At 59.6% G+C, this 14,508-nt stretch overlaps 1 protein-coding gene across 8 annotated transcripts; it reads right to left on the bottom strand.

The window, feature by feature from the left end:
* Positions 1–685: 685 nt before the first annotated feature.
* Positions 686–14,504, bottom strand: VPS9D1 (VPS9 domain containing 1). 8 transcript variants are annotated; one of them, XM_009197096.3, is made up of 15 exons: positions 14,286–14,504; positions 12,561–12,636; positions 10,449–10,541; positions 10,180–10,342; positions 6,544–6,655; positions 6,397–6,459; positions 5,992–6,044; positions 5,827–5,914; positions 5,265–5,350; positions 4,526–4,950; positions 3,331–3,502; positions 2,817–3,025; positions 2,423–2,534; positions 2,000–2,104; positions 686–1,526 (listed from the first exon to the last, which is right to left on the bottom strand). In XM_009197096.3, the coding sequence occupies exons 1-15, from the start codon at positions 14,382–14,384 to the stop codon at positions 1,433–1,435; spliced, it is 1,950 nt and encodes a 649-aa protein (XP_009195360.1). In that variant the 5' UTR covers positions 14,385–14,504; the 3' UTR covers positions 686–1,432. The 8 variants fall into 8 exon arrangements, with proteins under 8 accessions (XP_009195360.1, XP_017809179.1, XP_003917388.1 ...); XM_017953690.2 differs by having other exon boundaries at positions 3,331–3,463; XM_003917339.2 differs by having other exon boundaries at positions 3,331–3,460.
* Positions 14,505–14,508: the final 4 nt, after the last annotated feature.

The following is a 14,508-nucleotide window of genomic DNA, read 5'->3' as shown; positions in this document are numbered from 1 at the left end:
CAGAGACACTTCTTCTGTCTCCCCATGGGGTCCTCGGGGGTAAACCAGCCACTCCTGAGGGTGCAAGCACAGAGCATCTCAGCGACGTCCACAGCTACTGCTTTTAAGACTGTTTCCGAGGACAGCGACACTGCCCCACAGCCAGCTCCTGGTAGCATCGAGGGCTGGGACCTCCACCCCACCAGCCCTGCCACCTGCCTCCTCATGTCATCTCAAGCTGCTGGCGGTGCCTTTCTTGAGGAACACTACATCCTGATCTGCCCACACCCCCCTGGCAGATGCTGTTCACGGCGGCCTTCTGTGCACCTCAGAGCATTTGTGTCCCCATGCACAGAACGGTGATGATTCCCAAGACCCTCGGGTGACTGCTCTGGGCTTAGGTCCCCAGTGATGACCTAGGACCCCAGCCTCACCTCCCTCCTTCCCACCCACTGATGCCCTGCGGAGCTCTCCTGTCCAAGAGGGTGAAGCCCACACCTGCCTGGCCAGGAACAGCCCCAAGAGGATCCTGCTTCTATCCAGAGGGTCTTGGAGGCTGACAGATGCTCAAGAGGTGGGGCCAGGCTTGGTTTGGGGCTGGGCTGTGGCTCCTTCCCCCACATCCTCAGTGGCCTCTGCCGTGGGCAGCAGGGGTGGTTGTGCTGCCTGGCCAGTGGGGTGGGGATTCAGGGAGCCACACGGCAAAGCACAGCAGTGACCTCTTTATTTCAGGCTGGGTGGGGGCAGCATGTGACAGTTAAAGAGGGCTGACCCTTGGGCTGCACGGACCTGGAGAAGATGCCCAGGGTCCCGGAATGTTCACGGCCCACAGACAAGGTGAGCAAGGGGCAGGGAATGTCCTGGGCTCAGAGCCCTGGACCTCGCAGGGATGTCCCTGCCCATCAGCAAACAGCACAGCCTCCCACCAGGTGCACCCTAGGCACCAGCCGGCCCTTGTTCCTGATCCAGACAAGAAACTAGTTCATGGGGCTACAACTCCCCTTCTAGGGGTCACAGGGGACAGAAACTGGACTGCCGTCTCCACCGCTGGCTGGCTCAGGGACCCCTCTTCCCTGACGCTCCCCAGGAGCTGCCCCAGTGAGGCTCTGAGCAAACCCAGCCAGATGCTCATCACTGAGCCCGCACCCACCGGAGCCCGCAGCTTCCCTTCTCGGGGCCTCTCTGAGGCCTGCACAGGTGAGCAGGTTCCTCCTGTAGCTGATTCAGCCCCACTCTATTGGGGCAGAGGTGCCAACCCCAAGCTCCAGGGTTAGATGTGAGGTGGGGAAGGGGCAAGAGCTGGAGAGTACACCACAGTGGACAAGCCCCCGCCGTGTGCAGAGCAGCGTGAGGCTCCAGAATGGTCCTCAGTAGACCCCGTGGCTCTAGGTGCAGGAGAGATGGCCCTGGGAGGCGAGGCCGGGCCCTGCAGGGGCCCTGGGGTCTGGCTCTACTACTTGGCCAGGCCTCCCTGGGGCAGCAGCTCCACGTAGCTCAGGGCACTCTGCAGTGATGTCAGGCAGTAGCCCTCCTCTCCGATTAGGTACCTGCACGGATGGCAGGGGCAGCCGGTGTCATCTGGAGGAACAGAGGGACACCCCCGGCCCTCCAGATGGCAGTGTCTGCCCTCCCAGTTCAGGATCTGGGTGCTGAGGGTGCGCAGGTGGGGCTGTCAGGGCGGCTGGGCTAGAGGGGGCCTTTCCCAGCCACTCTGTGCTTGTCCTTGGACGGCAGAGCCAGGGATGCCCCTCGATCCCCTGACCGTTGCCTCCCCAGGCAGATGTTGCTTGGGGCAGCCCCCAGCTCCTGCTGTTGGGGAGAGGCTGAGCTAAGCGAAGGCATGGGACATGTGGCAGCAGGCACTCTGCACAGGTAGACCCACAGGGGCTGTCCAAAGGCGTGGCTGTGACGGAGCCACACGCTGCCCTCCCAGATGCCACTGACAACCACCGTTTAGGTTGAGGGATGAGGTCCCTGCTCTTCCCACAGAGACCCCCGCCCTGCCCCCGCCGGGCTCTACCCCTCATGGATGAACTCCTCCAGGGCCGCGCACTCTGACACCAGCTGAGGGAGGCCGCTCCTTAGCACCACGAAGGACAGGATGGGCAGCAGGTCGTCGGCACCACTGTGGGGAGGGCACAGTGGCCGTGGTTTGGGGCCAGGGGCCTCTCACTCCACAAACCCAGCAGCTGTGGAGCCATCCTGGCCGTGCTGGCCGCAATCTCTGTGCCCTCCTGTCCCGAGGCACAGGAAGCCCCCTGGGTGTGGTGAGGCTGTCCCTAAACTGCACTGCGGAGCCAGGGCTGGGCCCACACGGCCCCTCCTGCTTGTACAGTGCAGCTGGCTGGCACGAGGCTAAGGGGCAGGAAGACAGTCCCTCCCGTGACCATTGCCTTTCTATGGCCCTTCCTCCCTGGCCACACCTCACCCTCCTGGGACTCACATGGCAGCTGCAGCGATGGGCTGGGGCCCGGCCTGGGGCCCGGCCTGGGGTGTGGCCTCCGGCGTGGGGCAGTAGTCTTCTGCGCAGACACAGATGAGCCGCAGGGTCCGCACTGCGCCACAGGCAAGGTTTCAGGGGCAGCCTGAGCCACCCCTTATACCTCGCCCACCCACCTGCCCACATCCTGGTGTGCAGGGCTGGGAAGAGCTGGGGTGACCCTGGGGACACTGCTGAGACTGGGAAGAGCTGCGGTGACCCTGGGGACACTGCTCAGACTCCACTTTTGTCCTGGTCTCCCCCCTCCCCACCGGCACGTGACAAGAGAAGCTCAGTGGTGAAGACACAGGCTCCAGGTCACCTACTGGGATGGGAGCCTGCCCCTCCCCCTGCTGACCTATGCACTCCAGCTTCTTCTGGGGGCAGCTCTCCAGGACCAGCAGTCCAAGCTCCTGGGCCGCGGCGCAGTAGGGGTAGCCAGTGGCCCCCTTGGCCTCAGGGTTCTGGGGGAGGAGCTTGGTGGGGATGCCAATGGCGGTGGGGGGTGCATTCCTGTAGAGCTCCATGCTCCTGCTCAGGGCAGCCTCCCGGGCTCGGTGCACACTCCTGGGGCAGAGAGAGACCAGGCTAAGCTGCCCCAGGGACCTTGCCCCGGGGACAGAAGCAGGGCTGTGGCTGGAGCTCAGGTCTGGAGAAAACTGACGATGTATCCCAAGCAAAGAGCCCCAGTGTTCGCAAGACGCCAGGCACGGGAGGGTGCCCACAGTCCTACCTGCAAACTGGAAGCGCCTGAGGATGGCCTCATGGAAAGCCACAGGCTAGGGGGCATTGAGGGGAGCAGACAGTGCCAGGGAGCAGGGCAGGCCTCCTGGGAGACACCAGGCCACACGGTTGTACGGCTGGACCCATACCTGTACAGGGCCAGCAGCAGAGGCCACAGCGGGGAGAAAAAGGGCTCCTCAATGCATGCCAGGCAGCGGTCCTTGGAGGCAGCTGTGTTTAGGCCTTCAAAGGCCAGAAGGGTCAGCGAGAGCAGCCTGTCTGCTGGGAACAGAGCCAGACACGTCCACATAGGTTCCTCCCCTGCCGGGTCAAGTGGCTCTAAGCCATGGGGCCTTCTTCCGCCCAAGTAAGCTCTCTGAGAGGCAGACCAACTGGCAGTGTCCAGGAGCAGAGGGGAGAGCGCCCTGTCTGGTCCTCTTTCCACCGCCTTCAAGCCTCCTGCACCCACCCCTGACCCTCCTGGCCCAGGGCAGGGAGTCTGGGACCAGAAACTGTCACCTACGGCTGCTGCCCTGTTGGGCCAGCAGCCTGAGAAAACACTGGAGAATGATCCCTTTCTCAAAAGGGCCTTTACCCAAAACCGCAGGGACCAGGGGAGACTTTAGAATCAACCCCTGTGGGTGGGGACCCTGGCCAAGTTCCTCAGTGTGTGGGCAGCACAGCGAGATCGCTGCCGGGGAGGCTGTCGGGCCGCCCTCACTGGTTCTTAGAAAACTCTAGGCCGGGCCGGGCGCGGTGGCTCAAGCCTGTAATCCTAGCACTTTGGGAGGCCGAGACGGGCGGATCACAAGGTCAGGAGATCGAGACCATCCTGGCTAACACGGTGAAACCCCGTCTCTACTAAAAAGTACAAAAAACTAGCCGGGCGAGGTGGCGAGCGCCTGTAGTCCCAGCTACTCGGGAGGCTGAGCCAGGAGAATGGCGTAAACCCGGGAGGCGGAGCTTGCAGTGAGCAGAGATCCGGCCACTGCACTCCAGCCTGGGTGACAGAGCGAGACTCCGTCTCAAAAAAAAATCGGGAGTCACCATAAAAAAAAACTCTAGGCCGGGCGCGGTGGCTCACGCCTGTAATCCCAGCACTTTGGGAGGCCGAGGTGGGCAGATCACCTGAGGTCATGAGTTTGAGAACAGCTTGACCAACATGGTGAAACCCCGTCGCTACCAGTCTATTTCCAAAATGAGAAGGGCTGAGGCATAGGCTGGGTGGACATGAGTCTGATCAGAGGCTCTGATCGACAGACCCTTTCCCAAACAAGCTTGAAATGGACCAGCAAGCAGGGGTGAAGAGCTGCGGCCGCTCTCCCAGTGAGGGCCTGGCCTCACCGATGGCGTTGTGGATCTCCTCCACCGCGCTCTTCAGCTGCTGCAGCTGGGGCTCCGGCTGCACCCCACGGCCCTGGCCCTGCCGCTCAGACGTCCCCAGGAACTGCTCCAGGTCCTCGAATGAGCTGTCCTTGTCCGGCAATCCAGATGCGGTGTCCCCCAGGGGCGAGGGAGGCCCCACGGGGCCGGGCTGGAGTGGGGGCGTGGGGGGGCAGTCCTGGGGCCGCGGGGCCGCCATGGGCTCGGGCGGGGACAGCATGCAATGGAGGCTCTGCGAGGGCCGCAGCCGTCGGCTTCCGGGGTTGGGGGTCTGGGGGCAGCAGCCCGGGGCTGGCGCGGCTGCTCTGCTCACGGCGGGGTACAGGGCGCTGTACACGGCGCACTGCAGCCGCCTCAGGAGCTGCGCGATCGGGTGGTCGGGGAGGCTGCGGGAGAGGAGGGCGTGAGAACGCGGCCAGCCCCGGCCGCCCCGTGGCATCCACAGGCGCTGCGCTACGCCCGGTTTCAGAGAAGTGACTCGCGTTACCTCCTGACAGTGAATGTTGGAAAGTCTGCCCCCGCCCGCGCTGGGGAGGTTAGAGAAGCCGAGAAACGCCCTCGGCGCAAAGGGAGCTGCGGTGTCCACGTGGCCGGGGCACAGGGTCCCTGGGTCAGTCCAGCCCTCTCCGGCACCTGGCACCAGGGAGAGGCGCCCAAGGCCGGTGCGCAGGGGCTCTGCGGGGCCTGAAGGCCCAGCTACCTGAGCAGGTGTGAGACCAGGCTGGTCACGAGAGACAGGTCCCCCGGGCTCCTCTTGAGCTTGGCCTTCCAGTGCTTCGGCCAGTCCTATGGGACAAGTGGCCTTGAAGGAAAGCACGGTGGGTCCGCCACGACCGGACGCGCCTCACCTCCCACCAATGCCGACCCCTAGAGACTGTGGGAGCCCGTCCCGGGTGCAGGAAACCCAGCGCCAGCGACCCGCCCCCGCCCCCACCCACACCTGAGGGAGACCTTAGGTGAACCTGGCCCTGCTCCCTTGCTGGGACCCTCCCACGCTGGGACCCTCCCACGCGACCCCTGGTCCGGCCCCCTCGCTAAACCCCGCCTCCACGCAGCCCTGGCCCCGCCCCTCGCTGGGCCCTCCCACTCTACTCTGGCCCCGCCCCCTCGCTGAGCCCTCCCACTCTGCTCTGGCCCCGCCCCCTCGCCGGGCCCTCCCACTCGGCTCTGGCCCCGCCCCCTCACTGGGCCCTCCCACTCGGCTCTGGCCCCGCCCCCTCGCCGGGATCCTCCTACAAAGCCTGGGCCGGAGGGGGACGCACGTGGTCCTGCTCGTACTCCAGGACGGCGGCGTAAAGGGCCCGCTGCTCCCGTTCCTCCGGGGTCAAGGCGACCTGGCTGCAAAACCTCCTGGGGAGAAAGGCACGTGGTGGGTCCCCGGGCCAGGCCCTCCCCAAAGCCGCCCCAGGGGCGGGCAGGAATCCCACCTGTTGGCGGCCTCCTGGAGCCGCAGCCGGCGCTCCTCCATCTTTCTCTGGAGCTGGGTGCAGAGTCAAGGGGCCGAGCGTCGGATCTGAGCGGGCCCTCGGTTCCCAACCCCGTCCCACACCCCGAGAGGCCGAGACGTCACAGGGACCGCCCCCCTCAATGAGGAGCTGTCCCCAGGTGAGGCTTCTGGGGCAGAAGGCAGCCTGCGCTCCAGCCAGGAGGGCCGAGCCAGAGAGCCTGGGGGATGGGGGTGAGGACCTTCCCCTGAGGCCATGCCTCTGCAAAGCGGGAAGCCCCTCAGCCCTGTACCCCGACCCTGGAACCTCTGCCCCCCTCGCTGTCCCCTTCTCTGCCCTTGGCTCAAAGCCACACCGAGTTTCCCCTCGGGTGGTCAGAAAGGGTGCTGTCTCCTCCCGGGCTTTGGCGATCACTAGGTTCTCCATCATCTGCCGCTGTAGAGAGAGGGTCTGGGCGGGGAAGGAGGGAGTAAGACCGACGCCCCACACACACCGCGCCGACGCACCCCCAGGCCCTCTGTAGCCCCCACTCACCAGGGATGTCTTCTGCATGGCCTGGCTGGGGTCTAGCCGGGCCATTCGGGCCTCATAGGCAGCCTTCAGCTTCTGATTCTGCAGGGAGGCCTCCTCCAGTGGCGTCAGCTCTCTGGAAATGTGACAGAGCTGCTGTCTAGACCTCTAGACCCCAGGAAGCCCAGTGGTGTCTGGCCACCAGAGGAGCCTCTCTCATCCTCCCGGATTGCTCTGAGGCCAGGAGGTGAGGAGGAAGAGGAGGGGAGCTATCTGGCCTGGGCTGCAACATCTGCCCCTTCTTGCTTCCTCTTCCAAAACCCAGATTTTGGCCAGGTGCAGTGGCTCCTGCCTGTAATCCCAGCACTTTAGGAGGCTGAGGCCAGGCGGATCACCTGAGGTCAGGAGTTCGAGACCAGCCTGGCCAACATGGTGAAAGCCCATCTCCACTAAAAATACAAAAATTAGCTGGGCTTGATGGTGCACACTTGTAATCTCATCTACTCGGGAGGCTGAGGCAGAACTGCTTGATCCCGGGAGGCGAGGTTGCAGTGAACCGAAATCTGGCCGCTGCACTTGAGCCGGGGTGATAGAGCGAGATTCTGTCTCAAAAAACCAAAACCAAAACAAAAAACGTTAAAAACAACAACAACAACAAAAAAAAACAGGTTTTGGTATTGCCAGGACTTTTGGCTTTTCAAGAGAAGCTGGACCACTGGACTTCTATGGAGATCAGTTATATGTGTTTGGCAACAGCATGAATCTTGTTAAAGCATGCTTGTGCAACAACCCGAGGGCTGGATGACTTTGAATGTGGCCCAACACAAATTCCTAAACTTCCTTAAAACATCACTGGGGGCCGGGCACAGTGGCTCACGCCTGTAATCCCAGCACTTTGGGAGGACAAGGCGGGCAGATCACGAGGTCAGGAGATTGAGACTATCCTGGCTAACATGTTGAAACCCAGTCTCTATTAAAAATACCAAAAATTGGCCGGGCGTGGTAGCATGTGCCTGCATGCCAGCCTGGATGACAGAGACTGTGTCTCAAAAAAAAAACCCAAAAAAACAAAAAAAACCTGTTTTTTTGCAATTTTTTTTGTTTGTTTTTTTGAGACAGAGTCTCATTCTGTTGCTCAGGTTGGAGTGCAGTGGCACAATCTCGGCTCACTGAAACCTCCGCCTCCTGGGTTCAAGTGATTCTCCTGCCTCAGCTTCCCAAGTAGCTGGGATTACAGGTGTGTGCCACCATGCCCAGCTAATTTTTATAGTTTTTAGTAAAGATGGGGGGTTTCATCATGTTGGCCAGGCTGATCTCGAACTCGTGACCTCAGGTAATTCGCCTGCCTTGGCTTTCCAAAGTGCTGGGATTACAGGCATGAGCCACTGAGCCCGGCCTTGCAATTTTTTTTTAAACTCATCGGCTATCGTTAGTGTTAATGTATTTTATGTGTGGCCTAAGACAGTTCTTCCAGCGCGGTCCAGGGAAGGTAACAGATTGGACACCCCTGCTTTAAAGGCACTATATGGGTCAAACGGCTAGAACAGTCTGTGACCCGTGAAAGGAAGAAGTGTTCTACCTCCTTTAGACAGTTCCTAACAGCCACTCCACCTTGAAAGCTTCCGTCCCTCTTACTTTCCTACTGTCAGGGACAGTAGAGGGTGGTGGTGGGGACAAGGAGGAGGAAAGACAGAGCCTGGCTCCTGGCCACCCTGCCCTGAAGCCACACTTGCAGAAACGAGGTGACTGGGAAGCCAGGCGCCACCACAGCAGGGACAGAGTGGGCCCTTCTTGTCTCTCCCACTTGGGATTCATTGGGCTTTTTGCATTTGTGTCTGTATTTTTCATCATGATGTTCTAGACAACTGTCTGCCATTCTAACGTCTAATAATGCCTCTCTCCCATTTTCTTTCTGGAACTCCAGTGAACACGTTAGGCTTCCATCTCTCTCTTTTTGTGTGTGTGTGACATAGTCTCACTCTGTCACCCAGGCTGGAGTGCACTGGTATGATCTAGGTTCATGGCAACCTCCACCTCCTGGGTTCAAGCGATTCTCCTGCCTCAGCCTCCCTAGTAGCTGGGACTACAGGCACCCGCCACCACGCGCGGCTAATTTTTTTTTTTTTTTTTTTTTTGAGACAGAATCTCGCTCTGTCGCCCAGGCTGGGAGTGCAGTGGCCGGATCTCCAGCTCACTGCAAGCTCCATACTCCGGGTTTAGGCCACTCTCCTGCCTCAGCCTCCCGAGTAGCTGGGACTACAGAAGCCCATCCCACCTTGCCGGCTAGTTTTTGTATTTTTTTTTAGTAGAGACAGGGGTTTCTTTTTTTTTTTTTTTTTTTTTTTTTTGAGACTTAGTCTATCGGCTGTGTCGCCCAGGCTGGAGTGCGGTGGCGGGATCTCAGCTCACTGCCAGCTCCCACGCCTCCCGGGTTCACGCCATTCTCCTGCCTCAGCCTCCCGGTAGCTGGGACCACGAAGCCCGCCACTTCGCTTGACTAGTTTTTGTATTTTTAGTAGAGGCGGGGTTTCACCGTGTTAGCCAGGATGGTCTCGATCTCTGACCTCGTGATCCGCCCGTCGGCCTCCCAGATGCTGGGATTACAGGCTTGAGCCACAGCCCGGCAGGCGGGGGTTTCACCCGTGTTAGCCAAGATGGTCTCGATCTCCTGACCTGCGTGATCCGCCCATCTCGGCCTCCCAAAGTGCTGGGATTACAGGCTTGAGCCACCGCGCCCAGCCTTGTATTTTTAGTAGAGACGGGGTTTCACCATATTGGCCAGGCTGGTCTCGAACTCCTGACCTTGTGATCCGCCTGCCTTGGCCTCCCAAAGTGCTGGGATTACAGGCGTAAGCCACCGCGCCCAGCTCCATCTCTTGTTTTCTGTCTTTAATTTTTGTTTCTGTGATTCATTCTGGATATCTTTTGACCTTTTTTCCAATACATGAATTTGCTCTTCAGCTATGTCTGCTATGCTATTATAAACTTGTCTGCTCACTTTTGTACGTATGCATGTACTTAGACATATATATGTAATTTATTCTTGTTCCCAGCTAATTTTTTTTTTTATTAGAGTCTCGTTTTGTTGCCCAGGCTGGAGTGCACTGGCACCATTACGGCTGCACCCTCAACCTGTCAGGCTCAAGTGAGCCTCCCACCCTCCCACCTCAGCCTCCCTAGTAGCTGGGACTACAGGGGCACACCACTATGCCTAATTTTTTTTTCTTTTTTTTTTTTTTTGAGATGGTGTTTTGCTCTTGTTGCCCAGGCTGGAATGCAATGGCGTGATCTCGGCTCACTGCAACCTCCACCTTCCAGACTCAAGTGATTCCCCTGACTCAGTCTCCCAAGTAGCTGGGATTACAGGTGCACGCCACCACAGCCAGCTAATTTTTGTATTTTTAGTAAAGACAGGGTTTCCCCATGTTGGCCAAGCTGGTCAGGAACTCCTGACCTCAGGTGATCTGCTCGCCTCGGCCTCCCACAGTGCTGGGATTACAGGCGTGAGCCACCGTGCCCAGCCTGCATTTGGCTGTATCAGGCAAGAGGATATTCCCATTCCGGGACCCATTTAAAAAAATTCACTGTGATCACCTCATCTTCCTCAGCCTCAAAAACCCAATCCCAGGCTCAGCCCAACTCCCGTCTTGCCCATCTTACTTCTTAGAGCTTTGTGATTCTGCCCCCTGAAGCTTCTGGAAGATCTCGGGTGGCAGAAAAGGAGAGAGCTTCCCTCCCTCGTCGGAGTAGACGCGGCGGTGTCTGCCGGCAGGCTGGGGGATGGGAGCAGCGGCAGGCATGGTTGCCTTCAGGCGTGTTTTCCCTGCAAGCCATTGGCAGCCAGAGGTCAAGCGGTGGGCTCACATCCCACAGAGGAGATGCAGGCTTGGGGGATGCCCCAGGAGAGCCGCCTACTGCAGGAGACCCACCAAGCTTGGTGGCCGTTGACTGGGCCCTCTCCAGACACTGCTGTGCTAGCTTCAGCATCTTGGAGGTGTCCGGGGGCACAGTCTCCCTAGCTTCTGGAGGAGGGACAAGAAGGCTGGTCACAGTTGGCTCTATCACCGTTACCTATTGCTGAGATAAAATGAGGCAATGGAAAAGCCAGGCAAGCCCACTGCCCCCGGGCAAGCCCACTGCCCCCTCATCCCCCACTGCCCCCCATGGACCCTGGGCAAGCCCACTGCCCCTTCCACTCCCCACTGACACCGGGCAAGCCGACTATCCCTCATGGACTCCAGGCAAGCCCCCTGCCCCACCGTGGACCCCGGGCAAGCCCCCCCACCCACTCATCTCTAATCATCTGCCCTGGTTTTGCCTCCTGAGCCTGCTAAGTCTGTGTGTCCCTCATCAAGGCCTGTCAGAGCCTAGACCCTAAATGGGAAGTGGCTGTTTTACAGAGACAAGGATGTGCTGAGGGGAACTGTCTCACCCGTCTCCCACTGGCTGTGTCCCTAAAGTCCTGCCTTCCTGTAGGCTTGGCATGGAGCACCTCTGCATGTGACCACGGGCCTGCTCACGCAACCCTTCTGCACACGTGGGAGCTGCCTCTGTGACTCACCCCTGGACCCACTGCCCCAGCGCCTGACCCACCTCCCTGCTGCCTTTCACAGAAAACTTCTCACAGACTCCCATTTTCTTATCTGGCCCTGATTTCGGAAACTGCCCTTACCCATCCCCACCTTGCCAGATATGGTGGGCCACAGGCGCTCCTCTGTCTTCTGGGACTTTGCTCTCCCCAGGGGATCCTCTGCCACTCCTCCACCCAACTCCTCAATCTTGGAGCGCCAGAGCTCAGCTGAGCTCACTGGCTCCCTAGGGAGCTGGGGCAACTGTTAGCTCCACCTGACCTCTGTGCTCCTATGTCCAGTGGCTGGTGGCCCCCTCAAAGTTAATGTGTTCGTCATGGAACTTTCTGTTCCCCCCCTCGCCAGTCTGCTCCTGTCACCATGTGCCTCCTGCAAGTCTGTTCTGTTCCACCCTCAGGACACATCTCCAGACCGTTTACTGCTCCCGTCCTGGGTGGTCCGGCCACTGCCATCTTCAGTCCTCACCTGAGGCTCCGCTTCCAGGCTGGTCTCTCCCTCAAAGCCTCTTCAAGTTTCCCTTCACACCAGAACAGCCCCAGTTCCACCCAAGGCATGCACACAGCCCCACCCCACCCACTCCTATTTCAGGGCCTTTGCACACCCCACTGTTGGAATGCTGCCCCACCTCTGTGCCACTCACTGGACCCAGTGTCTTGCCACACCCCAATCTCCATCCTCTTACCCACAACACTCATCCCTTCCTGCCACTATATCACACTGAGTCAGGCTGGAAGGATACAGGAGACCCCCCTGAAGCCTGGCACTCATCAATGGCTAGGCTGCCCACAATTTTTTTTTTTTTTTTGAGATGGAGTTTGGCTCCATCGCCCAGGCTGGAGTGCAGTGGTGTGATCTTGGCTCACTGCAAGCTCTGCCTCCCAGGTTCACGCCATTCTCCTGCCTCAGCCTCCCGAGTAGCTGGGACAACAGGCGCCTGCCACCACACCCAGCTTTTTTGCATTTTTAGTACAGACAGGGTTTGACCGTGTTAGCCAGGATGGTCTCGATCTCTTGACCTTGTGATCCGCCTGCCTCGGCCTACCAAAGTAGTAGGATTACAGGCGTGAGCCACCACGCCCGGCCTAGGCTGCCCACAATTTGTCCAGCGTGAGGGAGCAGCAGGCCTTAGCCATGACTTTTTTTTTTTTTTTTTTTTTGAGGAGTTTCGCTCTTGTTGCCCAGGCTGGAGTACAATGGGGTGATCTCTTGGCTCACTGCAGCCTACGCCTCCTGGGTTCAAGTGATTCTTCTGCCTCACGCTCCCGAGTAGCTGTGATTACAGGTGCCCGCCACCACGGCCAGCTACTTTTTGTATTTTTAGTAGAGACGGGGCTTCGCCACGTTGGCCAGGTTGGTCTCGAACTCCTGACCTCAGGTGATCCGCCCGCCTCTGCTTCCCACAGTGGTGGGATTACAGGCATGAGCCACCACGCCCGGCCGGCTGAGCCGTACCTTTAGTGGTTTCCACTTCTTCCAGTAACGCCTGGGAGATATAGTGGATGGTCCTCAGGTATTCTGTGTATGCCTCCTGTGTCCAGGAAAGAGAACAGTGGGGTCAGGCCTGTGGAGGGAAGTGACTCCATCATTCCTTCCGGGTCCCCTTGTGGGATAAGCAAGGAACACCCACCACCTGCTTATCTCTGAGATACACCAGAGACATTGAGCCTGCAGTGGTTGGCTGCAGCCGGAACACGGTTTTCTGCCTGGGGCACAGGCAGCATCACTGCTCTGCAGACTTGGAAAACACATCAGAACCTGAGAGAGAGAGAGAGCCAGGGACAAGCTGGACCTCACTTTCTCCTCTCACTGCCTTTCTCTCCAGCACAGGAACTGATGTTCTCATTCAGTGGGCCTGGGGAAGTGACCTCAGCAGTTTGCTGTCATTTTTCACTCTGTGTGGCGTTTCCTTCTTGTGCAACTCAAGGGTGATTCACTCAGTGGCTTAAAAAAATACTTCCTGAGAGGATAAAGGGAGTGATACTGGAAGTTTTCAAATCACTTCCCGGCTTAAGTTCTGAGAAATCCCTTTCCCAGAACCCCTGAGTTACGTATTCCCAGTGTACACAGGAGCCTAGAACATGTGAATGTTACGTTTCAAGGCCGTGTGACCCCTCTGACAAGGTGCAGGTCATCGGAACCACAGTATGGTGGTTTGTTTTGTTGAGACAGAGTCTCACTCTGTCGCCCAGATTGGAGGACAGTGGCAGGATCTCGAGTCACTGCAACCTCCGCCTCCCGGATTCAAGTGATTCCCCTACTCAGCGTCCCAAGTAGCTAGGATTACAGGTGTGCACTGCCACGCCTGGCTAATTTTTGTATTCTTAGTAGAGACGGGGTTTCACCGCGTTGGCCAGGTTGGTCTGGAACGCCTGACCTCAGGTGATCCGCCGCCTAGGCCTCCTAAAGTGTTAGGATTACAGGCGTGAGCGACCGCGCCCAGCAATATGGTGTGTTTGTTTTATCCCTAGCTGTTAAGTTACCTATCTTTAAGTCTACGCCTCAGAGAAAAAGACAAAATACAATCCAGGCAGGATTTCTGACTTGTGGGGGCACCTGCTGCCCTAAAAACCAACTTGGGGAAAGCGGCAGATTCAGGAACGAGGCCTCTCCTAGGCACAGGCAGGCTCCTTCCCTCCGTGGGCAGCCGGGCGTGGCTGAGCCGGCTTCTCTACCTGGTCGCCAACCTTAGATTCGGCCCCATCTCAGAAACGGGCCACACCCCTCCGGCCTGCTTTTCCTTCCTAAGGCGACTGCAAAGTCTCACAAACGAGCGGGCATGTGGCCTTCTCTGGATTCCGTCCCCTGTGGCAACCGGATTAAATCTACCATCTCTGCCCAGAAAAGTGCACGAACGCATGGACCTGCTCGTCACACGGGTTTTGGAAGGTGGCCTGGGGACTCTCCCGCTGCATCTCCTCAACAGCTGGAGCCCAGGCTCTCATGCGCCGGCTCAGCGAGCGGACTGCAAAGCCGAGGCCGGCAGGATCTGAGCTGTCCAAGGTCACTGCACGCCCGGCTGCGCCCCGCCCCCGTCCTCGCCCGGGAACCGCGGGGGGTCCCCGTTGGCGCCTGCCCCCGCGTCCCCAGCCCGAGCCGGCCCAGTCCTCGCCCTCCCGGGGCGGGGGTCCCTCCAGGGGCCACCCTCGGCGGCCAAGCCCCGCCCCCGCCCCGCCTCACCCGGGGCCGGTTGCCGGTGTCCAGCTCGATGGCCCCGTTGGCCAACTTCATGGCGCTCTGCAGCGGCTTCACCGTGCCGTCCCCGGCCGCAGCGGCCATGGCGCCGGGCGGGGGAGGCGGCGGCGGTAGCCGAGGGGCGGGGCGGGCGCCTGGGAGCCCGGAACGCAGCCGGCGCGGGTGCGGGAGCCGCCCGAGCAGCGGACCGCCGGAAGGGACGCGGCCG

Source organism: Papio anubis, chromosome 18 (genome assembly GCF_008728515.1).
Source record: "Papio anubis isolate 15944 chromosome 18, Panubis1.0, whole genome shotgun sequence".
Lineage (NCBI taxonomy): Eukaryota > Metazoa > Chordata > Mammalia > Primates > Cercopithecidae > Papio > Papio anubis.
The sequence above is the reverse complement of the archived record's forward strand: the minus strand, read 5'-3'. Positions and strand labels throughout refer to the sequence as shown.